Source organism: Piliocolobus tephrosceles, chromosome 14, assembly GCF_002776525.5.
Source record: "Piliocolobus tephrosceles isolate RC106 chromosome 14, ASM277652v3, whole genome shotgun sequence".
NCBI lineage: Eukaryota > Metazoa > Chordata > Mammalia > Primates > Cercopithecidae > Piliocolobus > Piliocolobus tephrosceles.
This window is the reverse complement of record NC_045447.1, coordinates 109,842,078-109,869,213: the sequence shown is the minus strand read 5'-3', so window position 1 is coordinate 109,869,213 and position 27,136 is coordinate 109,842,078. Positions and strand designations below refer to the sequence as shown.

The 27,136-nt window shown below is 42.0% G+C and overlaps 1 protein-coding gene across 5 annotated transcripts in view; it reads left to right on the top strand.

The window, feature by feature from the left end:
- ERCC6L2 (ERCC excision repair 6 like 2) overlaps positions 1-26,553 on the top strand; it is a 136,877-nt gene extending 110,324 nt beyond the window's left edge. For 3 of the 5 annotated variants that reach the window (XM_023185239.3, XM_023185240.2, XM_023185241.2), the window contains exons 18-19: positions 14,837-15,018; positions 22,397-24,127. In XM_023185239.3, coding sequence (XP_023041007.1) covers positions 14,837-15,018; positions 22,397-23,372 — 1,158 coding nt within the window. In that variant the 3' untranslated portion in view covers positions 23,373-24,127. Of the gene's footprint in view, positions 1-14,836; positions 15,019-19,238; positions 21,099-22,396 lie in introns of those variants that run through there. The other 2 variants (XM_023185238.3, XM_023185242.3) reach the window with 2 other exon arrangements.
- The last annotated feature ends 583 nt before the right edge of the window (positions 26,554-27,136 follow it).

The window sequence follows — 27,136 nt, the reverse complement described above, 5'->3', positions numbered from 1 at the left end:
TGGAGGATGGTGGCTGTGGCTTTTCCAGGTGCACAATGCATGCTGTCAGTGGATCTACCATTCTGGGGCCTGAAGGATGGTGGCCCTCTTCTCACACCTCCACTAGGCAGTGCCCTATTGGGAACTCTGTGTGGGGGCTCCAACCCCACATTTCCCTTCTGCCCTGCCCTAGCAGAGGTTCTCCATGAGAGCCCCACCCCTGCAGCAAATGTCTGCCTGGACATCCAAGGGTTTCCATCCATCCTCTAAAATCTAGGTGGAGGTTCCCAAACATCATTTCTTGACTTCTTTGCACCCGTAGGCTCAACACCACATGGAAAGCTGCCAAGGCTTGGGACTTGCACCCTCTGAAGCCATGGCACAAGCTGTACCTTGGCCCCTCTTAGCTGTGGCTAGAGTGGCTGGGACACAGGATACCAAGCCTCTACCATTTTTCTATGAAACCATTTTTTCTTCCTGGGCCTCAGGGCCTATGATGGGAGGGGCTGCCACAAAGGTCCTTGATGTGCCCTGGAGACATTTTCCTTCTCAAAGAGATTCTATAAATGAAAATGTGAAAATTATTCTAATTTGTTAGTATGAGCATAACTCTCTTGTGGTGAGTTGACATTAGATAAGACAAATATGTCTGAACTGAAATTTGTGATATTTTGCAAATTATCTGATGAAGATAATTCACCTTTAATATAACTAGGATCTGCTCACAGTTTTTACAGCAAGATGGTAAGTTGATGTTTTATTTTAGAGACGTCAGCCATCTTGTTAGCCACATTACTTACTGTCAGTCAAATTTCAGTTAATCTATAAACAAGTCTCATGACTAGCATTACCTGCTTCAGAGTGGATTGGAAAACCATATCCCACTATTTCATTTGCCGTGTAAGGCTATTTTGTTGCAGGTGAAATAATTGAATGCCTTAACAGCAAGAACTTTTTATCTTGTTTTATGTTCTAATCTTGTTTAGAACAATCAAAATAACTTCAAACAGTACAGGGGGCCCTACCTGTTCAAAGAGATCCCCTAGGTTTCATTATATTTCTCTGATGGGTGAAACGAGGATCTTTGGCCTATGTGCAGCATTATTTGGTTCGGTATGTTGTATGAGATGACATAAAATCTTAAATCAAGGTACAATCCATTTTATAATAAAGCTGCCAAATGAGAAATCAAAATAATAATGCAAGAAAAGAGTATGCAAGTGAAGTCTTGTGAAGCTGTACCTTCGAGCATAGGTAGGACAGTGTTGGGCAAGAAACTAGGTTCTGAGGAAATCTGGATCCAGAAATGTGATGATGTGTTTGGCAGCTAGTGAGAAGACTGGACTGACCAGGCAGACTTGTATTGGACCACAGAGAGCAGTAAGGTACATAGGGGGTTAAGAAAAAGTCATGAAGGGCCTTTCATTTAGGGCAATAATCAATAAATGTTAAACTGACCTGAACAGACTGAGATGTTAGGCTTTATACTCTGACAGGTTAATTTTCAGGATATGCCAAATACCTAACCATTGCACAGTGAAGAAGGCCAGGAGCCAGGCTGGAGCAGGTTGATGTAATGATTGTTCTAGACAAAGCCTATTCTATTCTCACTGAGCAGGTGGGGACCGTTTCATGTGTGTGGATATAAAGCTGGGTGAAGCCCAGGCCTACTCATGATGATCATGGTCAAACTTGCCAACATGGAGCTATCAATTCCAGTTTATTAGAGACTGACAGTTGTCAGAGTGTGGTCCGTGGACCCTAAGATAGCCCCAAGACTTGGGGGGTCCACCTTTTCACTTGCTGACATTTGTACTAATGATTCGAAAGCGATGTGGGGGAGCCTGCTGGCAGATTAGTATGAACAGGCAGTGGCGCTTAATTGTAGTAGTGAGACAAGATCGCTCCCTTGACCCCCTTCGCGGGCGGGAACTGGAGTGGCTCATGTCACTCAGCCCGCTGCTGGCCACTCCTTGTAGGAGGGAGTGTGCAAGTGAGCAAGCAGGTATCAGAACAGGAGCGAACAAACGCTGCAGCCAACCAGTCGCTCCTCTCTGGTGGGAGCAGGCTCTGTGCGGGCCCTGCAGCAGCGTCCAAGCGTATTACAACCAGTGCTCTTTAAGCTCTGCCCTCCAGGGACAGCCAAGTGCCACCCAGCTCAGTGGAGGGTCAGGGTGGCAGCCACTGCCCTCTTGGCACTTGGGTTCTTGACCGGTGTGAGGAAGAATCAGGTCATACGAACTGTTTGAAAGGTGATGCATGCGGAAGACTTTATGGAGCACTGGGCGGCTCTCAGCAGAGAGGGAGGCTGGAAAGGGGACGGGAAGGTGATCTTTCCCCGAAGCCTGGCTGTCTCCGACCAGGCCCCTCTCCAGGCTGCACCGTCTGAAGTTAGCTGCATCTGTCCGTAGTCTCCGATGCCCAGTTGCTGCTCTGCTTGCCGCTCAGCTGCTTGTGTTGCTCTGCCAGCTAGGTCTTTTATGGGCCCAGGATAGGGGCAGGGGCAAGCCAAAAAGGCAATGTTTGGGTAGAAAAACGGGGTCAGCTGTTTCCACGTAGGGCCACAGATCCAGGCTGAGCTTAAGGGTGGGGTTTAGATGGGAGCCCGGTCCTTCTGTATCACTAGGAGTTAGTGGATTTTTTACCACCACATTCTTGCAGGAAAAGAAAACTACTTTCTGTTATGAATATCTTCGAGGAAGCAGCAGAATTAATTTTAGCAAATCTCAACCCTTTACTGCCCGTCTTTTTTGTATTCTGTATGATGAGATGGGAAGTATGCATAAAGCACTTGAATAATTGTTTGAGTTGCACATTGAACTAGCTGCTTTTTGATGGAACACCATTTGAAAGAATGACTGATAGACTAGTTATTCAGACTTGGGTATTTGGCACTTCCTCAAAAAAATGAACTTATTGACCATGTCACTTCAAGGAAAACAATGGACAGTATTTGTTGCCAGTGATAAAATTCAAGCTTTCAAGTGAAAGTTAAAATACTGAAAAGCTTGTATCTACCACCATAGCGTTGACATGTTCCCAATACTTATTTTTCTGATAATAACAAAAGTGATTTTCTAATGTGGTACAATTAAATGTGTCCATGTTTTGAAGATCTGCATAACTCTATTAATCAGTATTTTCTAAATGACCAGTAAATGATATTAAAAATCACACATGGGGAAAAGATTTACCAAAGTTCAAGATACACCAATGAATTTTAACAATATAAACATTTTACTGAAAGGTTTCAGATTTTTAATGAAATAAACCTTGAGTTTTGGTATCATGTCAAAAAAGAAAATCCATAATTATCTGAAAAGACTATTAAAATATTTTTCCCTTTTCTAACTACACGTCTGTATGAGACCAATTTTCTTCATAAGCTTCATCCAAAACAACGTGTCACAACAGATTGAACGTAGAAACAGGAGAATTCAGCTGTCTTTTATTAAGCCAAATATTAAAGACATTTGTAAAAATGTAAAACATAGCCACGCTTCTCACTAACTTTTTGGTTTTTTGCTTTGGAAAGTACAGTTACTTTTGTTTTAAAAAGTTCCTTATGTTAACATGTAATGGGCTTTTATTTTAATTAGTTGATAAAGACTTTAAATTTTCAGTAGATATAACCCACACAGACAAAAACTCTTTGAGATTCTCAATTTTAAAGTATAAAGGGGTTTTAAGACCAAAAAGCTTCAGAACTACTGTCTTAGACCCATATGAAAACAGTTGCCTTATCATTAAATTCACTTCTGCAGGATATGCTTCCATTTGGCCTTTCTCTGTGTGAAAATGTTACTTTCTCTAATCATAACCAAAGAAAGCATATCAGAATACAAGAGAGTAAAGATGATGTGATTATAGGGAATTAACTCTAATTTACTAAAAAAGCAGAATCTTTAACATATTTTAGCACTTTATTATTAATAATAAATAATTACATCAAATCTCACAACTAGTTGTAATGTCTCAGTGTCATTTGTGGTACGTGCTTGAAATCTTCCCCAGACACTGGAGAGCCATTTGGTGGCTTCAGCCTAAGTGGCCCAGCTGGAGGCCAGGGCGGAAGGACATGAGGAGCCTCAGCTAGAGGCCAGGGCGGAGGGACATGAGGAGCCTCAGCTAGAGGCCAGGGCGGAGGGACATGAGGAGCCTCAGCTAGCCACTGGAAAACACAGGCAGCAGTGAGCACCTGCCAAGAAAGGCTTTCTTTGGTTAACTTTTTTTCACCAGCACCATTCTTCTGTGATCTTTGTTGCCGGCGATACGAAATATAACAGGTATTGTTTCATATGAGGTCTCATATAACAAGTATTATTTCATATGAGGTCTTCAGGTAGTCTTTATAGAAAATATGGTAATACAAATAAAACTTAGTACCTAGAGAGATTTGAAATTGAGGTCAAGGCCACAAGATGTGATGGACCTATCCATTAGTACTTAGTGGAGATCCTACAAAGACTAGTAGAATTGTGAATTTTAAATACGAAAGAGACTGATAGGAGTCCCAGATCCAAATCTCCCATCTCCTAGATCCCATTCTCCAAATCTTTCATTATCCCCAAGATGATCCTCAGAAAGGTACAGAATCTCCCCAAATGGAAAGAGTAAGTGGCAAAGTAGGGCCTGGATGCCAGGGCCATGGTGCTGAGTCCAGTGCTCAGACGGCTATCTGGAAAGGCTTTGATCCCTCTCTAGCCTTTGTCTGTAGGAGGAATTAACGGGAATTTACTCCTGGGCTGCACTCCCATGGAGGACTGAGGGTATTAGCGAAATTTTCCACTGCACATCTGCAAGCTTTGGTGAAGGTAATTGCTGTGGTCTCGCTTGGCCCTGTCCCACAGAGCCATCAGATCAGCAGCCCCCAGGGAGACGGAGTTCCTGTGTTTCTGTCTGTAGCACATGGAATTCACCTGCTCCCCCCAATGCTGCCACTTCGCATCATTTTAGATAGATGGGTTTCCTGGACAGTGAGTCCCTCCTGTAAGTGATGCTGAATTTCCACAAGCAGCTTCTATCAGATTTAATTTGGTAAGTGTTTATTTGAAGAGATACGTCCATTATTCTTTTAAAAAATATATATTAAAAATAAAAATAACGGCTCAGGACAGCCAGTATAAAGTTGTCCTTTTGTGGCTCACTCAGAAAGCAAAGCACTATTGAAAAAGAGTTTAGCTGGATTATATAATAAGTATTACTCCTTCCAGGAAGAGAGCAGACCCATAGCTAAAAACTTTCATCTCCCTCTCTCCCCAGAAAAGGTTTTGGATTTGAATCCAAATGCTGTTGTTTTTTTGAGATTTGGACATCATTTTTAAACATAGGCAGAAAATTTGACTCTTCCATTTGTGGTGGGTCCTCTGACCAACTGGCTTTTCTGCAGATGGTTAAGACGATTCAGGGATAGCTCATAGTTGCCTTAGGTTCTTTTTGGGTATTGGAAAACTGCGTTTACAGTAACGTTTTCTATCTCCAGGCACAAACCTTGAGTGATTTTGAGGATTTTCATACTTAAGCAAAAATCCTGAACTGTTTTGTTGTTTTGTCTGCTTTGTGGCAGAGTTGGCATGAGTGGATGTGAGGGCTTGCGGCCACACGGTGTGCCCATGTGTGATGACCTTAGAGTGTCTTGTGAAGCTCAGGAACAAGGTGTACGAAGAGCTGTCCTGGGACGGGCAGATCCTTTTCGACCTTAGAATCAGAGCTTTTAATTAAGCCTCTTCCACTCTAGCTTCTCAGTGGGTCAGAGCCGTCAGAACCTTCCAGTGGCTTTGAAGATCTCCTCCTTAGAATCAGAACTTTTACTTAAGCCTTCCACTCTAGCTTCTCAGTGGGTCAGAGCCGTCAGAACCTTCCAGTGGCTTTGAAGATCTCCTCCTCGTTTCCAGTTTTCTCACCGACTCATCAAGCCTAATCGTCTGGTTATGGAAGAGTTGGTGTAGCTGTTCCGCATGCACTGCTCTGTGTTCTGTTTGCTCCGTGAGGTGTATTCTGGAGAGGCCAGCCCAGTAGATAGATCCGTTCCACACTTGCTTAATAAAAGATTTCACTACTTCCAGGTAGCCTCCTGTGGACAGCTGTCAGGCTGTTCTGCTTCCCTGTGCACCCTCCTCGCAAGCTTTCTCTGCAGCTTGGAGTATATAGATGAGCAGGGGAGAATGAATCAGATTCTGTCTGCAGCTTATCAGCAATAGCTGTGTCCCCAGGAATTCACCCAGAGATTTAGAAAGATGCAGAGATTACTGAATATTTCTCCTGCGGAAATGGGAACTAGAGGCTGTTCTTGATTGCATTTGAAACTCACTCTCCTCGATTGTAACTTTTTTGCCTCGTTTGTTACAGTGTATGGGAACGATTCCTCCCTATCAACTTTTTTCACTTCTTTGCTATTCCTACCTAGGTGCCCTCTACCGTTCTTTAATAACTTACCTCCAAAATTACTTTTTACTTGGAGAATATTAATAGAGGGTTTCTTTTTTCTTAAACATTCTTTGAACAATTCTAGTACAGTCTTCTACTATATAAAGATAGATTCCATATGTAGCTGAGTAAATAGAAAACTGCTAATTTAATCATGTGCCCATGAGGTAGGGAGAAATCTTCCTTATGTTTTTAAGTATACTGACATCAAAGATAGCTGTCTGCAAAGTTGTTAAGAGTTGATTTTGTTTTACTTACCCTTTCATATCAAAAATCTTAACTTTTTTCAGTTGAGCCTTTCAATAAATATCATTTCAATGAAAATAATGCAACCTGGTTTAGATCTAATGCCTTGAAATACACAGAATACACTTTTGGTTCAGAAGAAAAAGTATTATCAAAGTTCATTTGAACGTTTCATACTGTCGGTCTAAGTCAAGATGAGGAACTTTTCTGCTGTTAACCAGTATAACCCTAAAACTTGGTCGTAAGAAGCCAGTGATCGTAAAAAGCCAGTTATAGAGGATGATGGGTAGTTGGTAGGTCCAGGGTGGACTCATTCTGGCTACTCTGGAAGAAGAAACTTTTCCCTACCAAAGTGCCTTCTTGTTTGTTATATCCTAATATATAGGCATTCCTTGTTTTAGTGTACTTCATTTGCTTGCACCTTGTAGATAAGGCCTTTTTTACAAATTGAAGTTTTGTGACAACCCTGCTTCGCACAAGGCTGTTGGCATCATTTTTCCAACAGCATGTGTTCCCTTTGTGTCTCTGAGTCACACTTTGGTAATTCTCACAATATTTTGAAGTTTTTCCCTATTATCATATCTGTTAAGGTGATCCACAGATCACGTGCGTGATCTTTGATGTTCCTGTTGTAATTGTCTTGGGCACCAACTGCACCCATTCAAGATGGCAAACTTAATAAATGTGTGTGTTCCGACTGCTCCACCAGCCAGCCATTTTCCCTCTCTCCCTCTCTTTAGACCTCCCCCTTCCCTGAAATGCAACAGTATTGAAGTTAGGCCAATTAATAATCCTACAATGGCCTTTAATTGTTCAACTTTAAAGGAAGAGTCTTACATCTCTCACATCAAAAGCTAGAAATGATGAAGCTTCATTAGAAAGGCATCTCAAAAGCCAAAATAGGCTGAAAACTGGGCACCTGTGCCTAACAGCCAAGTTGTGAATGCAAAGGAAAGTTCTGGAAGGAGATTAAAAGTGCTACTTCAGTGAACACACAAACGATAAAGTGAAACGGCCTTGTGCCTGATGTGGAGAAGGCTGTAGTGGTCTGGGTCAAAGCTCAAACCAGCCATAATATTCCCTTAAGCCACAGCCTAATCCAGAGCAAGGCTCTAACGCACTTCAATTCTGTGAAAGCTGAGAAAGGTGAGAAAGCTGTAGAAGAAAAAATTTGAAGCTAACAGAAGTTAATTCATGACATTTAAGCTAAGAAGCTGTCTCCATAGCATAAAATTGCAAAGGTGAAGCAGCAAGTGCTGATGTAGAAGCTGCAGCGAGTTATCCAGAAGACCTAGCTAGGATTGCTGATGAAGGTGGCTACACTAAACAATAGATTTTCAGTGTAGACAGAACAGCCTTCTGTTGGAAGATGTCATCTAGGATTTTCATAGCTAGAGAGGAGAAGTCAGTGCCTGGCTTCAAAGGACAGGCTGACTCTCTTGTTAGGGACTAGTGCAGCTGGGGAATTTAAGGAGAAGCCAGTGATAATTTACCATTTGGAAAATCCTGGGGTCCATAAGGATTATGCCAAATCTATTCTACCTGTGCTGTGTAAATGGACCAGCAAAGCCTGGATGACAGCCCGCCTATTTACAGCATGGCTTACTGGATATTTTATGCCCACTATTGAGACCTGCTACTCAGAAAAAGAAGATTCCTTTCAAAATATTGCTGCTCATTGACAGTGCATCTAGTCACCCAAGAGATAGATGGAGATGTACAAGGAAATGAATGTTGTTTTCATGCCTGCTAACACAGCATTTATTCTGCAGCCCATGGATCAAGGAGTAACTTTGGCTTTCTTATTTAAGAAATACAGAGCCGGGCGCAGTGGCACATGCCTGTAGTTCTAGCTCCTCAGGAGGCTGACCTGGGAGAATCACTTGAAACCAGGAGTTCAAGAACAGCCTGGTCCAGTTGGTGAGACCCCATCTCTAAAAATTAAATTTGAAAAGAAAGAACGTAAGTTTCATAAGACTATAAATGGCATCAATAATGATTTCTCTGGTGGACCTGGGCAAAGTCAGTTGTTAAGCTTCTGGAAAGGAGTCACCATTTTAGATGCCATTTAAAACATCTTTGATTCATGGGAGCGTGTCAGAATATCTACATTAACAGAAGTTTGAAAGAAGTTGATTCCACCCCTCATGGATGACTTTGAGAGATTCAAGACTTTAGTGGGGGAACTAACTGCAGATGTGGTGGAAACAGCAAGAGAACTAGAATTAGAAACAGGAGCCTGAAGATGGAACTGAACTGCTGCAATCTTGTAATAAAACTTTAATAGGTAAGGAATTGCTTCTTACGGATGAGCAAAGAAAGTGGTTTCTTAAGATGGACTCTACCCTAGTGAAGGTGCTGTGAGCATTATTGAAATAGCAACAAAGAACTTAGAATGTTACATAAACTTAGTTGATAAAGCAGTGGCATAATGTACGCACACCTAATAGAATGTTACATAAACTTAGTTGATAAGGCAGTGGCGTAATGTATGCACACCTAATAGGCTGCAATATAGTGTAAGCATAATTTTTATATGTACTGAGAAACCAAAAACTTTGTGGTGGTGGTCCAGAACCAAATCTACCATAGTAAGTTATAATTGTCACTACAATAGCAACTGCACTGCAGCATTATTTATCTTGTACCATTTATTGTGAAAGATTGACTACTGTCTTAATGAAACAAACTTTTCTAACGAGCACCAAAATGTTTATAAAGTAGATATGGTTTTTCAAAAAACAAGAATATTTGAAAACCATACCAATGGCGCTGCTGCTTAAAACAGCGGTTTTTCAACTCTTTCTGGCCACATACACCTTTAATTAAGAACATGATTAAAGCCATGGGCTCTTTTTTTTTGAAAAAATGCATTCATGCTCAAATGTGTAAATACAGCTTCAGGAGATTCATAGATAACGCTTTCTGAAGTCCCTGAAACCCATCTCCTGAACATTTGGAGGGTCAGTGGACCCAGGTTAAGACCCCCACTCTCCCTGCCAGTGAGAAACAATTAATGGCCCCCTCAAAGATGTCTGTTGACTCATTTCTGGAACCTATGAATACATGACATTACCCAGCAAACAGGAAAAGGAATTAAGGTTGTAGATGCGATTTAGGTTGAATCAGCTGACCTTGAGACGGGTCAATTGGATGTATGCAGTTAAGGATGTTAATTAACCCACTTTGATCCTGGATTATCTGGATGGGCCCAATCTAATCACATTAGTTATTAAAAGCAGAGCGCCTTTCCTGGCCGTGGTGGAGGGTGATGTGACTCTGAAGAACAGAGAAGAAGGGTTGCTAGCTTTTGAAGGGGACCACAAGACAAGGATTGTGGGCAGCCACCAGGAGCTGGAAAAGCAAAGAAATTCATTATCCCAGAGCCTTCAAAAAGGGATGCAGCCCTGCCAACATCTTGACTTTAGCTTAGTGAGACCCATGTCAAGCTTCTGACCTACAGAAGTATAAGATAATGAATTTATATTGTTTTAAGCCACTAATTTTGTGATACTCTGTTATGGCAGCAATAGAAAACTAATCCAGTACACTGCCCCCAACCCATACATAGTTTATACATGTAACCTTTAGAGCTTTCATTCAGAATAAGCCTAAATGGCACATTGATTCCTAAAATCTATTTTTAATGTAACTATTTTGTTTCACAGCCTTGTTTCAGTAAAATGTTAAAAGTTGCCTGCTAAAATGGAAATACAAAACTAGATAGATTTTTAAAAATAAAAGGTAGCTGTTAAGCCCATGTTAAATAACAATGATTTTCCTGGCCAGGTGCAGTGGCTCACACCTGTAATCCCAGCACTTTGGGAGGCTGAGGCAGGCGGGTCACAAGGTCAGGAGATCGAGACTATCCTGGCTAACACGGTGAAACCCTGTCTCTACTAAAAATACAAAAAAATTAGCTGGGTGTCGTGGCGGGCGCCTGTAGTCCCAGCTACTCAGGAGGCTGAGGCAGGAGAATGGCGTGAACCCAGGAGGCAGAGCTCCTGATCTTAGTGAGCCAAGATCAGGAGACAGAGTGAGACTCCATCTCAAAAAAAAAAAAAAAATTTCTTTTTGTTATTGCCTAAAAGAATCAGATTTTAAAATGTGGAATGTTTGGCAAAAATTAAAGATCCACATGTCTAATAACTATGGTTGCAAAAACTGAATTTTCCTAAAGAAATTATGAAACTCAGCCGGGCACGGTGGCTCAAGCCTGTAATCCCAGCACTTTGGGAGGCCGAGGTGGGTGGATCACGAGGTCAGGAGATCGAGACCATCCCGGCTAACACGGGGAAACCCCGTCTCTACTAAAAAATACAAAAAGCTAGCCGGGCGAGGTGGCGGGCGCCTGTAGTCCCAGCTACTCGGGAGGCTGAGGCAGGAGAATGGCATGAATCTGGGGGGCGGAGCTTGCAGTGAGCTGAGATCCGGCCACTGCACTCCAGCCTGGGCGACTGAGCGAGACTCCGTCTCAAAAAAAAAAAAAAAGAAAAGTTATGAAACTGGTTTAAGAAAACTGTATCTGTATACATGTGAGCTTTGCTACCAGGGTCACAAAGACCCAGAGTAAACAAGTAAATAATTGACAGTTGCCATTCCTTGGCATGATTTCTCTATGGCTTCAGAAATTGCAAAATATGAGAATGGAATGTTCTTGGTTGGCCCAGTTCCTTCTCTTTCTGCTTACTCCCTTTACCTTCATGTAAGCAATATCATCTCATCTCATCTCATAGTAATGAATGATTATTTCTTGGGGGTATGTGGGGATGAAGAGTCTTTGTATTAGGAACTTTTAGCGTTCATTGTGTTTTGTGATGGAAAATAAATGCATCAAATCTCTTTCAAACTCTAACAATCAACATTTTTCTTCCTATTAATGTTTTAAGATACAATTTTTTTTTTTTTGAGACAGAGTCTCACTCTGTTGCCAGCTGGAGTGCAGTGGTGCGATCTCGGCTCACTGCAACCTCCAACTCCCTGGCTCAAGTTATTCTCCTGCCTCAGCCTCCCGAGTAGCTGGGATTACAGACGCCACCACCACTCCCAGCCAATTTTTGTATTTTTGGTAGAGATGGGGTTTCACCATGTTGGCCAGGATGGTCTCGATCTCCTGACCTCATGATCTGCCCGCCTTGGCCTCCCAAAGTGCTAGGATTACAGGCATGAGCCACTGCACCTGGCCCAGTTACAATTTTTTAAAATATATTTTTAAGGAAAGTACTTTTAACATTACTGATATAAAGCCCTGGTTCAACCTGACCACCTGGCATTTTGTGTTTGTCCATCTGAACCAGGTAGCTTTTGAAGATGTCAATTTTCCTTAGAAATGGTTCGTTACTAAAGAACATACACTTGTTTTTGTCAGTTTCAATAAAATGAACCGGAATATAAGTTATAGAGGAAAATGTCTTATACAAAAAAGAAAAAAGATAAATATATCATATTTTTTAAAATGGCTTATTACTTTTAAATCCCTTAAGGGTAGGGGGAATAATCTTTGTATATATAAATATCTTTGTATCTCAAATGCATAGCATGTTGGCAGGAATGTAATAGGTGCTTAGTAAATATTTGTGGAATTAAAAGCCATTCCTTGCCCACATTCATTGAATGTATCACTGCTTCAATCCCATTGAACTTCTATTAAAAAGAAAAAAAAGACTAGGCACAGTGGCTCACTCTATAATCCCAACACTTTTGGGAGGTTGAGGCAGGATTGCTTTTGAGCCCAGGGTCTTGCTGTGTTACCCATGCCAATCTGGGCAACATAGTAAGACCCTGTGTCTATAAAATGATACAAAAATTAGCTCAGCCTGTGGACTCATGCCTGCAGTCCCCACTACTCGGGAGGCTGAGGTGGGAGGATCACTTGAGCCCAGGAGTTTCAGACTGCAGTGAGCTATGGTTGCACCACTGCACTCCAGCCTGCACAAAAGAACAAGACCCTGTCTCAAAAAAAAAAAAAAAAAGTATATCAATAGCAAGAATCTAATGAATTCTAGTAGTCTTTGTATGTCTGAAAAGTTCTTACATGACAGTTTAACTGGGTATAGAATTCTAGGTTGGCAGGTTTTTTTTTTTTTTTCTCTGCATGTTGAAGATACCCCATTTTCTTTTGGTGGATAGGATTGTGATGTTAATGAGAAGCCCGATATTAGTTTGGCTTTTGTTGGTTGGTTGGTTGGTTGGTTGTTTTCCTGAGACATGGTCTGGCTCTGTCACCCAGGCTGGAATGCAGTGGCGCGATCTTGGCCCACTGCAACTTCTGCCTCCTGGGCTCAAGCCATCCTGCCACCTCAGTTTCCAGAGTAGCTGGGACTCCAGGGGCATGCCACCACAGCAAGCTAGTTTTTGTATTTTTTTGTAGAAAAAAGGTTTTGCCACATTGCCCAGGCTGGCCTTGAAATCCTGGGCTTAAAGCAATCTGTCCGCCTCAGCCTCCCAAAGTACTGGGATTACAAGTGTGAGCCACCGTGCCTGGCCTAATTTGGCATTTCTTTGTAGGATGTGTTATCCTCTTTCTCTGGTAGTTTTTAAGGTATGCCCTTTATCTGTGATATAACAAAATACAGATTTATTTTCATTTTTCCTACCAGGGATTCTTTCTCCTTTTTCAGTTTGAGGATTCCTTTCTTTTACAGGTCTCTGGCATTTTCTCTTCCATTTTCTCCATTCTCTCCTTCTGGCATTTTAGAAACTTTGGTATGTCTTCTGTCTCTTAACTTCCCTATTTTTTTTTAGTCTCTGCACTTCGTTCTGAGTAATTTTATCCTTCCAATTTATCAACTGCAGTGAGCTGTGATCATGGCACTGTACTCCAGCCTGGGTGACAGAGTGACACTCTGTCATGTGTTTATTTATTCATAAATGAATATCTTTTCAGATTGCTTTATTATAGGTAATTCCTCAAATTTCAGTTCTTATATTTGTTACATATGCTTAATTTCATGATGGTAGGTTTTATATGTTCTTTGTAATTTTTGTCTGAACTCCTCCTGTTTTCATTGGAATCAAAAGCATTCTCTGGCTTATGGCAGTCTTCCCATGGTATATTTTTTATTCACCCCTAATTGAGATCTGTAGTTTTCACTAGTTCTGGACAAATTTTTTATGTTGATTTTCAGCTTAGAGTTCCCATACCACCAGGTGGTACAAAATCACATTCCACACGTGGCACTGGCTGGGCATTCCTGTTTGTTGCCATTGATTCTTTCTATCTAGAGTAAGAAAGTGGCCTGCTTCTAGCCTGTGTCCCAGGTTTGGCTTTCCTGGCTTTAATTTGCAAATTTGACTCCTCATTCCTGTTTTGTGTTTCTTTGTTGTTTAGTGCAGGGAGTTAAACCGTTTCCATCTCCCCTCTCCACATGAGTGCTGTAGACTATAACTTAGGAACCGACCCTACTAGGGCTTACGAGGTGTTTAGGGCACCTCGACATTCTGCTTTCTTACTTTTGAGCTCCAATGTAATTTTGTTGTTGTTACTGTTAAATTGTATTTAGTATTTCTCCTTTTGGAATAGGATGAGGACTTTCTACCTATTCATACTGTATCATCTTGTCAGGAAAACTGGGACTATATATAAAGTTTATTTTTCTTGACTCACTGTCAGTAAAATGTATGTTAGGCAATTCATGGTCTCTGTAAAAGGATTATGATTCCATCTATAATTCAGCCAACTGTAGTTAGCATCTCAAAATCACTAAATATTCTTGCAACCCAGCAGAGGTTGAAATAAATGTAAGATTTATGGTTTCTTATTTATTTATTACATAAAGATTGCTGTTTTTTACATTTATCCATTTTATGAAATTAGACAGCTGAAAGACTGCTTAATGATTTTGCAATTATTAAATTAGAAAATTTTAGATATCCCATGTTTATGCCATAGTGTATAATCATTAATTTTTATCCTTCTTTGGTATAGTAGATATCAACATATGTATCAGTATACCCAAGTCTTGACAATGGAAATAACATGTTATTGCCAATACTTTTATATCTTAAAGGTATAAAATAATTTTTTCCTGTGTCATTTTCTTAAAGACCTAGGTTAACATCTTCTGACATTGATGTCAGTTGGAGAATGTGATTTACTTCATTATAAAGAGTGTGACATTCTCGTTATTTGACCAACAGTGACTATGTTTTCAGACATAGCTTTTGATTCCTTTCTTTTTTTCAGACATATAAAGAAAAGGTGGATGCAAATACATTGCCACACACAAAGAAAGGCCAGCAACCGAGTGAAGGCAGCATTTCACTTCCTCTTTACATTTCACACCCTGTGAGCCAAAGGAAGAAAAAAGTCTACCGTACAAACCAGACCACCTTCATAATTGGAGAAACACCAAAAGGAATCCGCAGGTACATTGTCTCTGACAGCACTAGACTTGAAGAATAATTCTGAAAAGAAATGCAGCTCGGTAGTAAAATATACAAATATTTGGATTATAACCATAACTGACATCTGAATATTTCAGAAAAATCTGAATTTCAAAAATAAATTGCAAATGTTTTAGATGTTGTTAGAAGGCTAATCCCTGAATTGATTACCATAAAAAGGGAAATCATGTTATACAAAGAAATGAAATACTTAAGTACATTTTATTCATTCAGTCAATGAATATATTTTGAGCACCTAATATATGCCCAGGCATTGTGCTGAGTCTTGAATATACAGTGTAAAAAAGGACAGACATAGAGCCTCCAGTACAGAGGAATGGGGTTGGCATCAAACCATAAAGTTTTAAAAAGTAAACCTACAAATAATTATAAAATGGTGTGTTATAAGAAAAAAGAGAAAGAGTATAATAGAATGGGGAGGGGACGTGGAACCACCTTTCTTTTGGGAAGTCAGGGAAGACTGTCTACACAGGTAGCGTTTGTATTAAGAGCTGGAGGATAACCATGCAAAGAACCAGAGTAGGAGCATCTCCAAGGAGGGAAGAGGTTTGGTGTGGTCAAGGAGCTGAGAGAAGACTGGTGACCTTAGTGCAGAATAAACCAAGCAGAGAGTAGCATGAGATGGAGGGTAGAGACACAGGCGGGGCTGGAGCATGCCAACCCTTGGAGGCAACAGAAAGACTTTGGATTTTGTTCCAAGTGCAGTGGAAAACTGTTGAAGAATGGCACGATCTGATGTATCTTTTTGGAAGATGGTTCCAGCTTCCCTATGGAAGAGGGCAGAATGAACAAGGGTAGATGAGAAGGAACTCAGTGATGGGGGTTTGCACCAGAGTGGTTGCCATGAGGATAGAGCCAAGTGGATGAATTCAATTTGGTGATGGACTGGTTCGGGAAAGAGAGAGAACAGGATGACTTCTTTCTGTCTTGAGCAACAGAGTGGAGGTACTGAATGGGGAAAACCAGAGAGAAACAAGTTCAGAGAGGAAAAAAATCAAGAGTTCCCTTTTGCTCATGTGAAATGTGACATTCAGTGGAAAGGTTCAATAGGCAATGTATGTATGAGCTACTTCTGGTTTGGGGATCAAAGGTTTAAATTTGGGAGTCATCAGCATAGAGTTTATAAATGGTCTTCAGAACTGTGAGACTATGTGAGCAGCCTAGGAACAGAGCACAGAGAGGAGGAGAGAAGCCCAGGACACAGACTGGAGGCAGCAGCTCCTCCTGGAGGAGGTGTAAGAGGCACAGTGTCAGGTCCTGAAGTCCAGGAGTAGTGAGAGGGTCTTAAAAGGAAGGAGTTCTTAACTTTATCAAATACTGCTGAGAACCAGAAGCAGATGAAGTGGGAAACTGCGCACTGGAGGTAGTAGCAGAGCACTCAGCAGGCACCTTGGCAGGAGCAGCCTGGGAAGCAGTGCGCAGGCCCTGGTGGGAGGTGGCAGGTGCTGTAAGTTTGGATGGAAGCGGTGGGCAAGCCCTGGTGGGAGGTGGCCAGCGCTGTAAGTTTAGATGGAAGCAGTGGGCAGGTGCCTGCTGGTGGGAGGCGGCCGGAGCTATTAGTTTGAATGTAAAAAGTAGCAGCAGCCGGAGGGCATTGTGGGTCTTAGAGTTGAGATAGCAGAACCCGTTGTGTGTTGAGGGAAAAGACTTGTAGGAAAAAAAGAGATCGTGTCAGAGAGGTGAAAACAGAAAGAGGGAGGGCCTGGAAGCAGTGGAGGGCGGTACCCAAACCACAGGCCATGGTCTGGCCTTTGAGAGGCGTTGAAAGAGAAGGGACAAACACAGGCACAGATGTGACATTTTCTCCGTGAATTGAGAACTGAAGCCCTAAGTTCAGAAAAAGAAAGATTTAGGGAGAGAGAAGTTAGGAAACAAATCATTGATGAAGTAGGAAAGTAGGCTTAATGGGACTAGAATTTCTGGATGGCGTTAAGTTCCCATTTGAGAATAATTTCAGGAAAATCATCTGTCCAGTTTGCATATTTTATTCAGCAAGCTTCAGTTGCTCTGTTGCAGACACAAGTAGAGAGATGGCTGGGTCTGCCCAGAGGTTAGAATGGAGGGAGAGAGAAGCAAGGAAGCTGTAGAAGGTTTGTAAAGGAGTGATTATAAAGTTAAACCTAAGCTGGACAAGGGAGGCTGATGGATCATGCAAAAGCACAGGAGTCCGTGAATTTGAGGACTTGAGGTTACCAGCATATCCCCCAGCATTGCTGTGGTGGGCGATCATCAAGCAGCGGAGCTGGAGCCTGAGATGACTAAGTCAGGGACTGGAGGTTGAGCTGTTGATGGTAATGACAATGGCAATTTGTAAACTTGGGAGTAGGGGGCTAACATGGAGTTGAGATGAGTTTGGAGGTGAGCTAAAGAAAGTGGTGGGCCAGGTATTGATTGGGTGGGACATCCACCTGGATATTGATGTTATCAAGAATGATGGCAGGAGATGGGGTGGGAAGCAAGATTAATCCAGAATCTTGAGAGTTTAGCTGCTAGCAGGAAGTAACGAAGGGGTCACTTAAGATTAAGGAGAACAGTTTAGCTGGATGGCATAAATGTTAAAGAGGGGAGGGAGTTTTCTAAGAAAAGAATGGTCTGGAATCAGCAGTGTCTAGAAGCACTAACCCTGAGGTTGGAGAGCCATGAGATGCAAGAGCCTTGCCTTGCAAGGGCTGCATGGGAAGAGGCAGTGTCATCAGAGCGCAGGACCATTCAGCATAGACGTAGAAGACTCGGGGGACTGTTGGTTCCGGGGACACCGAGGGATGGCTTGGAAGGGTGAGGGATTGGATTCAATCAAGATGTACAGTAGGAGGAGATGAGAGAGGCCAGTGGTGATGGATGACGGCAGTGAACAGGGATGGGAGGCGTGGTCGGACTGGCCCTGCTGGCTTCTGGGGGCAGTGGGAAATGTCTCTGGCTCTGTGGATTCAAAATACTTCCTGCAGGGGTTTGGCGACTCCCAGGCAGCTAGTTCCTCAGCTGCCCAGGGAAGAGCTTGTCCTCTGGCTCTTTGGAGTGCTGGCGTGGCTTGTTGGAGTATGGCTCTCAGCTGTCTGTGGTTGCACAGAAAGGTGAACACCTCCCACACTGCCACACAGCGTACCTCCCCACAGACAGACCAGCAACAAGGATTTTTGCGGAGTGTGCCTTTTCACTTTGGGCAAATAATTTGCCAGGGGGCTGACCATATACCTTTTCCCCCCCAAGTTTGCATGCGTTCTCTGTTCTCGATTGCCTCCAGGAGCCATGTTAGGACACTGGTTTGTTCTGTTCCGGGCTTCAACGTAGCTGCAACTTTCATCTCTTCCCTCGATATATTGTATGCTGCTTATAGTCCTTCTTCATCTTCTTTGCTCATCAGTGCCTTCTCAAGAGGTGGTTTGGAAACTGCCTCGTCAGCATCATGATGAGTAAGTTCAGAGGGGCTCCTTTGTTGACTGGCAGTCTCTGAAGGAAGTATCTAGCTTTCTTTTCCATGCATTTGCAACCTTACAGAGAGTAGGGAACGCAGGTGCTAATTCGTTGTGCCCTCTGAGTCAGAAGACTAAGAAATGGAAAGAGTTCTTCCTCATGTTTCTCAGTGAGTCGTCCTTCAATGCTCATGAATTTCATTATGTCACAACCTGCACCAGGGAGCAGTGAGGCATGATTGAATCCTTCCTCAGTGAAACTTCACATTGTGCCATATGAGGTCATTTCAGAAAAGGTTGCGATGAGCTTACACTGACTTATGAAGGCTCAGTCAGTGACCCCAAGGTTAGGGTTGGCACCAGGTTGAAAGAGTGATTGTGTCACCTTGATGTCAGGGCCCTTGCTAGCTAGTCATCTAACTTATGAAGGCACAGTCAGTGACCCCAAGGTTAGGGTTGGCACCAGGTTGAAAGAGTAATCGTGTTACCTTGATGTCAGGGCCCTTGCCAGCTAGTCATGCTGCGGCTTCGTCGAAGTCACTGCTGGGTTGAGTTCGACGGAGGTTGTGGTGCCTCCTGGCTTGACGGCTGAGAGGAGGGCACTGAGTCTTTTGCTTATCTGCTGCATCGGGTTACAGCTGGGTTTGCACACAGCATGATAGATGAGCAAGAAAGCAGCCTTCACAACCTGGCACTTGGTGGTAACATTAACCATGTTTTTCCAGTCAGGCATGCACCGTGGTGCTATTTTTATTTTGCCTTTCTCTCCAGCAATTGATCTGTCCGGCCTGATGAAATCCTTCAGCTCCAGCACCAGATCAAACGTTGTAATCAGCATTGTGAAAGTGACTGATACAGCACCTGCTATGTGGGGAGTTTGCTTTTGGAATGGACACGATGCCACACAGCATGCTGCATACGCATCTTGAGCTGTGGGCAGGGCAGTGACAGACTCGTCAGCTTCGCTGAGTTCTAGTGGCATGTTCAAGTGTTTCAATCACTACGTGCCTTATTGGCTTTGGTTACCAATTAGGGGTGTAGAATTAAAACCGTCCAACCATGTACATTTTACCACCCTCTTTTCCATTAACTGTCCTAGTCAATAGAATCTAGACTGCACCTTCCGCCACTGCGGTCACGTGATCATCTGAATGTTCAGCCCTACCTCTCCTTCCAGAAGCTTAGGCAGACAGAAGATGAGTTTAGCTGTGTTCCACCTCCCTTCCTCCAGAAAGGGAGGATTTTGAATTGTATCCGTGATACAGAACTGCTTTTGATACACTTGCTGAAAGAGACATATCTTTGGTTTCTTTTTTCCCCCTTTCACTAAATGGGTTATGGAAGTCTACTCTAGTTAACTAATTTTTCTTCACAAAGTGGCCGGTGTATGCCACCTGGTTGTACCCTGCAGTTCCTTACATTCTTAGAGAAAATTCTGAAGGCCCAGAATTAGGAAAGCCAGTTAGAAGGCAAAAATAAAATGAATGATAATTATAGCTTATCCTGTAAGCAACAACTATGTGGCACAGTGTACTTGCAGACTACTCAGATAAAATGAGGTAAGAAGCAGCTCTCCTCCCAGAGGCGACAGCTCACAGGGTCGCTGGTGAGGTCGCGGTTTCAGCACAGCAGAGGTGAAGTTACTCTGGCAGTTGCTGAGACACCACCAAGCCTTAGATAAATAAAAGACATCAGCTTGTAACCTTGCCAATTACTTAATCTTTACAAGCACAAATATTTATTAGAAGGGCCATGAAAATGGATTTGAAGATGATTAATAAACAGAATAATATCTCACTATTTCATGTGAAGTGAAAACTGGAACCTCTTAAAAATATGCTTGTTACTTTCCAACAAGAACATTGGCAATTTCCAGGACAGAAATTTGGAGTCATGTATGTGTGTTATTAAATATTCTGTTGGAGATGAAAGTGGCTGTTGATAAAGCATGTATAGTATCCGGATTTGGGGAAGTTAACAAGATAGTGTAGTGAGGACTAGAAGCCATGGGCCCATCTGAAGCCACAAACGAAAGTTGTGAGTGTGCTTTATGGTCTACCACTAACAGCAAAGGAAACACAAACTATATAACCTGGTCTGCATGGCAAAAATAAAAGTGGCATTGAAGCTCCTAATTACATACATTAAAAGTAATTTTTTTTTATGCTAAGGATTCTCTGTTGTGCATAAGATAAAATTCAAACTTCTGAACTTGGCCTACAGACCCCCTGTGATTTTTAGCCTCTTCCTTGCAGTTTCTCCTGCCACTCTTTGAACCAGGTCATCTTGGACCTGAGACTGGACATGTGCCCTCTCCCCCGGGAGACTTCTCACTCATCATTACCTGACCAGCTTATCTACCCACCTTGCCTACCGCCAGTCACTGACCCAGGTTCCCTTTCTATGAATGCCAGTGGTGCCCCATATTTACCTCATGGTAAATTTACATTATGGGTTTATCACTCTAGTCTAGTTTGATTTTCATGCATTCGTCTACCCCAAGTAAACTGGAAACTCCTTGAAGATAGAAACCAGAGTCTTATTTGCTGTTACATAGTTCCTGCTATAGTGCTTAGCACGTAACAGACTCTATAAATATTTGTTGAGTGAATAAAGGAATGTTTTAAGGAACTGTGGTATAAAATACAATTTCTGAAACTTTAGGACTTTTAACCATGGGCTGCTCCACTCACCATCTATGACTTTTGTTCAAAGGAGTATTTATGAACATTGAGCTGTTCTGTCTCTTGGCCCAAACTCATCATCAGCAAAGCAATACCCACTGTCTTAGTCTGCTTGGATTGTAATAACAAAATACTATAGACTGGGTGGCTTAAACAACAGAAATTCATTTCCACAGTTCTGGAGGCTGGATGGCCAACAATAAGAAGTTAGCTGATTCAGTTTCTGGTGAGGGCCCTCTTCCTGGCTGGCAGGTGGCCACCATCTCCCAGTGTCCTCACATGGCAGAGAGGAAGAGGCAGAAGAGAAAGAAACTGTGGGTTCTCTGGCATCTCCTCGAAGGACACTAATCCTGTTGGATCAGGGCCCCACCCTTGTGACCTCATTTAACCTTATTACCTCCTAAAGGCACTAACTCCAAATACTGTTATGTCCTGGGTTGGGGGCTTCAGCAGGATTTGGGGGAGGGGCACAGTTCAGTCCACAGCACCCTCATTTAGGGAAGGGAGCAGGGCTCATTGCCCAGGTCCCTAAGTCTTTCTGCCTCTGTCTTACCAAGGTTCTTGAAGGCCCATTTCCTCATATATGTATACAACCGCTTTCATTAGTATCTTACACTAAGAATACAACACACTTCTTCTAATAGCATCTCACTTCTTAGCTTAGGTGTCCATACCAGCTTGGGAAAAAATAATCTGGGTTTATCAGTTTAGAACTTTCCTTTGGGCTCATCAAAAAGTCTTATGCGATTTCTATATTGTATTTGTAGAAGAAGGGGAAAAGGAGAGGGAAGCGAAAAAAACAAATGTCTGTCTTAATTTTTCAGAATTTGCTCTTTTCATTAAGATTCTTCTTTGACAACTTTATTTCATGGGACTTGGATACAATATAGATTTTCAAGTACAGATTCTGTAAATCATGATCCTCATGTCAGTCATAAATCATTGGCTCACTGGAGGAGTAGCATGCTGGGCCTCCATAATTCCCAGGAAATACCTAATATAATAGCATAAATCAAAATAACTTACAAAGTGGTGATTTTGTGAGCTCAAATACTTTTCTCAGTAGCATCAGGGAAGAGGCCTCATTCTACTAGGATACAATGCATTTCATTATGGAATTCAGCAGACATGCTAAAGGAACAAGATTACCTTCCTTGGCCTCTGCATTTCCTGTTACTGGGGATGAGTTATTTCAAAATAAAATGTAATGAAAATAACCACTAGTTTTGTTCATTTAATCTTTAGAAAACAATTTGAAGAAATGGCCTCTTATTTTAACTCGTCTTCTGTAAATGAATTTGCTAAACATATAACCAATGCCACATCAGAAGAACGACAGAAAATGCTAAGAGACTTTTATGCTTCTCAATATCCAGAGGTAAAAGAATTTTTTGTGGATTCTGCATCAGAATTCAACAATTCTTCCTTTGAGAAAGGAGAGTGCACCAGGAAGAAATCTGAAAAAAGAGACTCTCTTATAAAAGCAAGGCTGTCAGATTCTGAAACTTTGTCATTTAAAGATTCTACCAACAAAATTTCTCAAGTTTGCAGCCTAAAACCATATAAAAGAAAATCAATTAAGTTTCAAAATCATAGTTCCTGTAGAGAAGAGGTGTATTCTAATGATGCAGAAACTAAGAAATCACCTGTTAGTTCTACTCAAGAGATTGACAGTGGGAAAACCAGCCAAGCATCCAAAGATACTGTGACATCCCGTTCTCAGAACAGTGAGTCTGAAACACATGAGAGAAGGTTAGAAAATACCATGAAAGACAAACAGGACCTCACAAGAATGGGCATTTCAAGAAAAGAACCCCTTCTGAAATTGGAAAACAAAAAGATAGAAAATCCAGTGCTGGAAAACTCTTCTGTGATAAACTTACTTGGTGATACCTCTATTCTTGACGACCTTTTTAGAAGTCACGGGAGCAGTCCCACGCAGCTGCCAAAGAAAGTTCTTTCAGGGCCCGTGGAAAAAGCAAAACAGAGACCAAAAGATTTCTGGGACATTTTGAATGAGCAGAATGATGAGAGTCTTAACAAACTCACAGACTTGGCAGTAATAGAGACTCTGTGTGAAAAAGCACCTCTAGCAGCACCCTCCAAAAGGAGAGAAGAGCCAGCAACTCCTCTTTGGAAATCAAATGAGAAATTTTTATGGAAGACATTTAACTCAAGTAGTACAGATAAAAACACAACCGATACACAGAGCACTACATAAGTATATGGATGAATGACTGCACCAGTGAACTGCTGCCATCACTGTTTACGGCACTGGATTCCACACTGATTCTATTATCTTGAACACAGTTGTTGACATATTTTTATTAAATTATTGCTTTAGGATTTTTTAAAGTCTGAAGTATTATCATGGATCTGTTTTTCTTGATATTTGATTTGATCTTTCAAGAATATGATTGTATTTATAGTATAAACCTCTGTTACGAATTAGAAGAGATTCTAGGTTTGTTAGTAGGAGATCTGGGACATCTTTCTTACTATATTACGTAATGATGTGACACTTGCCCTGGTGAGCATTGTTTCCCAGTATGAAAGATGAAGGGTGTGAACCAAAACAGCGTGAGTGTCCTTCCAGTTTAAAAAAGCTTTGCTTTGCTCTCCTGATGGCTCATAGGCTGAATCATGTCTGCCCCTCAAATCAGGTGTACACCAATGTGTTTCTTTTTTACTAGCACTTGAGAAAGTTATTAAGTATTTTCTTTTTCCCTGGATATCATGTTCTATTACTATTTTAGAAAAAAGTCATAACTAGTACTGAATATATGGTATATATGATATTAAAATGATAATTTTGCAACAGCTCAAAGTTAAAAGGTTAATGTTACTCACTTTGCTGTGTGAGCTGTGATTACTACCATTAGCCACAGACACCAGTGCCTCAACTTTTTATGTATCTATTGTGATTTAATCAATGTAAATGAAGGTTTGTATAGTATTTTTGAAGTTAAGTATGAAGAAATGAATCAACTTTTTATTTTGTTAGCAACTATTACATTTTGAGTGTAATTTATATGGTTTACAACAAAATGAATGCGCTCATTGTTGAATTCATATGTATTTAGAAGCCTTTACTCAGCCCCTGTGTTCTGTGCTAGGGGCTTGAGCTGTACAGATAAGGCAGAGCTACAGGTGAATGAAAGATAATCATGTCAGTGAAAAATCATGGTGGAAAGCCCCTGCTATCTCGCGTGCATGCTGTAGGCAGGACCTGAACTGCCTCCGCTGCAGGTTCAGATGCACCGCTACAGCTGTCCTTCAGTCAGTTCACAGGGCTGCGAGAGGACACATCCATCCAGAAAACGGCCTGAGCCAGGAACTGGCTGTGCTAGAGAGCACTGCTACCGAGTTGAGGAGAGAGGCTTCTGTGTACCCAGGATGTGGAGTCATTGCTCAGAAGTGAACAAAAAATCAAAAACCAAAGTCTTCTCAAGGGACTGATCGGCCAGGTGTGCTCTTCTTTAGAGCAGTGTCCCCTTAAAGCCCTGAAAACACCTCTTCAAGGAAATAAACAACATCTGCAAATGGTACAGCTGCCCCTAAGTATTCAAGGCAAAGAAGCCTTAGTTTGCAGAGATGATGATGAACTTTTCATTCGTCCACAGAAAATGAGAACGCCACAGGAAATACACGGTTATTTTCTAATTAAAGTTCAGTGTGTACACTTTTTAAATTCTGAAGTTATCCTTCCTCTATGGTATCAAAATAACGCTCTTTTATGAAATGATGGTAGATCATAGCTTTTAGTCTTTTTCATTGTCCCTACATAAAAGTTGGCAGCCATGTCGGTCCCAGAAGTTTTATTTGACACTTACTGGTCTATAAAATCCAAAGGAATGGGGATCACTGCCTGCCTTAACGGTTTTTTGTTTTTTGTGTTTTTGGCATGTGAAGGATTTTTATGTCACACATCCAGCTAACAGTGGGTCTAGGATCCAGGCCTCACAAGGATGTCACTGAACCTGCCCGCCCCAGTGACAGGCCCGCACCTTCAGAGAGCAAGAGTGCCCATCACCGTCTAGGCTCAGTGCAGACTTGTTTCTGGTTTCACCTGCACCAGAGACTGCAAACCATCTTCTTTCTGCCCAGTGCTTCTGGGAAGCCTTACTGGGATGGTTCATAAGCCACTTCGCTGTGGGTGATGGCCCCTGTGCACTGTGGCGTGTACGGCTGGCTCCGCTTGGTGTTTGTTGCAGGAGGGAAGAACATCTCACTTTTGCTTGGCTGAAGGGCCACCCCAGGAGGGCTGTTTTGCCTCGTAGGGTCTTGCAGGGTTTCGCTAGGAAAACAGTGCATCTGGTAGTTACTCTCTGCCCCTAGGAGGAAAGACAGATTCGCCCTTCCTTCCCAAGTCCCAGGCTCTGTGGTTCCCAGCCCCAAGGTAGCAAGTCAGCACCTCCAGAGAGGTTTTAAGCATGCAGATGTCCAGGATCCTCGTCAAGAGACTCTAAATCAAGGAGTCTAGGGCTCAGCACAGGCACCCTTTTTGTTTTTGCACTTTCACAGGAATTCTGATGTGCCAGTGACTGACTGAGGTTTGTCCCTGGGCAGGACTCACCTGCCTGACCTTCTCTCTCTCTGGGACGCAGTATTTCCAGAGAGGTGCTTCAGTTGCCCCACCACGACTTCCAGCGCCCTCCATGTCCACATGCAGCTGAGCTCATGATGGAGCACACCGGGTGCTTTGTGTTGTTACATTCGTATCAAAATGTCCACACATACCTGAACATCTGTGTTCACAGTGGCATTCACAATAGCTAAAACGTGAAGAAAGCATTCCAAGTGCCTATCAATGAATAAGCAAAATATTATACACACACATGGGAATATTATTCAGCCTTGAAAGGAGATTCAGACACATGCTACAACATAGATGAATCTTGAGGATGGTGTGCAAAGAGAAATAAACCGGACACAGAAGGACAAATACTGTGTCATTCCACTTCTATGAAGTACCTAGATTGGTCAGATTCTTAGAGACAAAGTAGAATGGTGGTTGCCAGGCACTGGAGGGAGGGGAGAAGGGAGTCATTAGTGGGTATAGAGTTTGTATTTTACAGGATGAAAAGTGGTCTGAAGATGGATGGTCGTGATGGTTGCACAGCAATGTGAATTTAATGACACTGAAGTATGCACTTAAAAGTCATTAAAATGCTAAATTTTATATGTATTTTACCACAATTTTAAAAATGGAAAAAAAGTATGACCAAAAGCAACACCTGTCCAAAATGTGTGTTATATGCCAAATTTTGACATATGACATATGTGAGATCGCTGACTGTATTTTACTTATAAATTTGAAATTAATATGGTTTTTACATTGACACTCCATACAGGCCATTATTTTGAAAAAACATTTTCCTTATTAAAAGATTGGGAAAAAATTCACACATAGCATTGTTTTTCTTTTTTTGTAAGACAGGGTCTCACTCTGTCACCTAGGCTGGAGTGCAGTGGCGCGATCATAGCTCACTGCAGCCTGGACCTCCCAGGCTCAAGGGATCCTCCCACCTCAGCCTCCCAAGTAGCTGGGATCACAGACATGCACCACCCTGCCTGGCTAATTTTTGCATTTTTTTGTAGAGACGGTTTCGACACGTTGCCCAGGCTGGTCTCAAACTTCTGGGCTCAAGCAATCTGCCTGCCTTTGCCTGCATTGTTTTTCTATTATACTTAATGTATTTTGTTTGCTTTGCTGCAGGTTAAACTATGATGGTTATATTTATTGCCTGAGTTTCCATTAAGACCAGTCTTAATCATACCAATATACCTGTCATGGACAGAGATAATACTCATCTGATACTCTTGGTTTTTTACTGCTGTGTTTTGTAGATAAGAATCAAGAATGCTTCTTTCTACAGGTATCTTTTTTGTTAGCTAAATAGGCCTCACAGTCTCATTGAAAGAAATAACTAAAACTCACTTTATATTGTTTCAGTTTATCTGGCAGGGGGAAAAATGCATGCA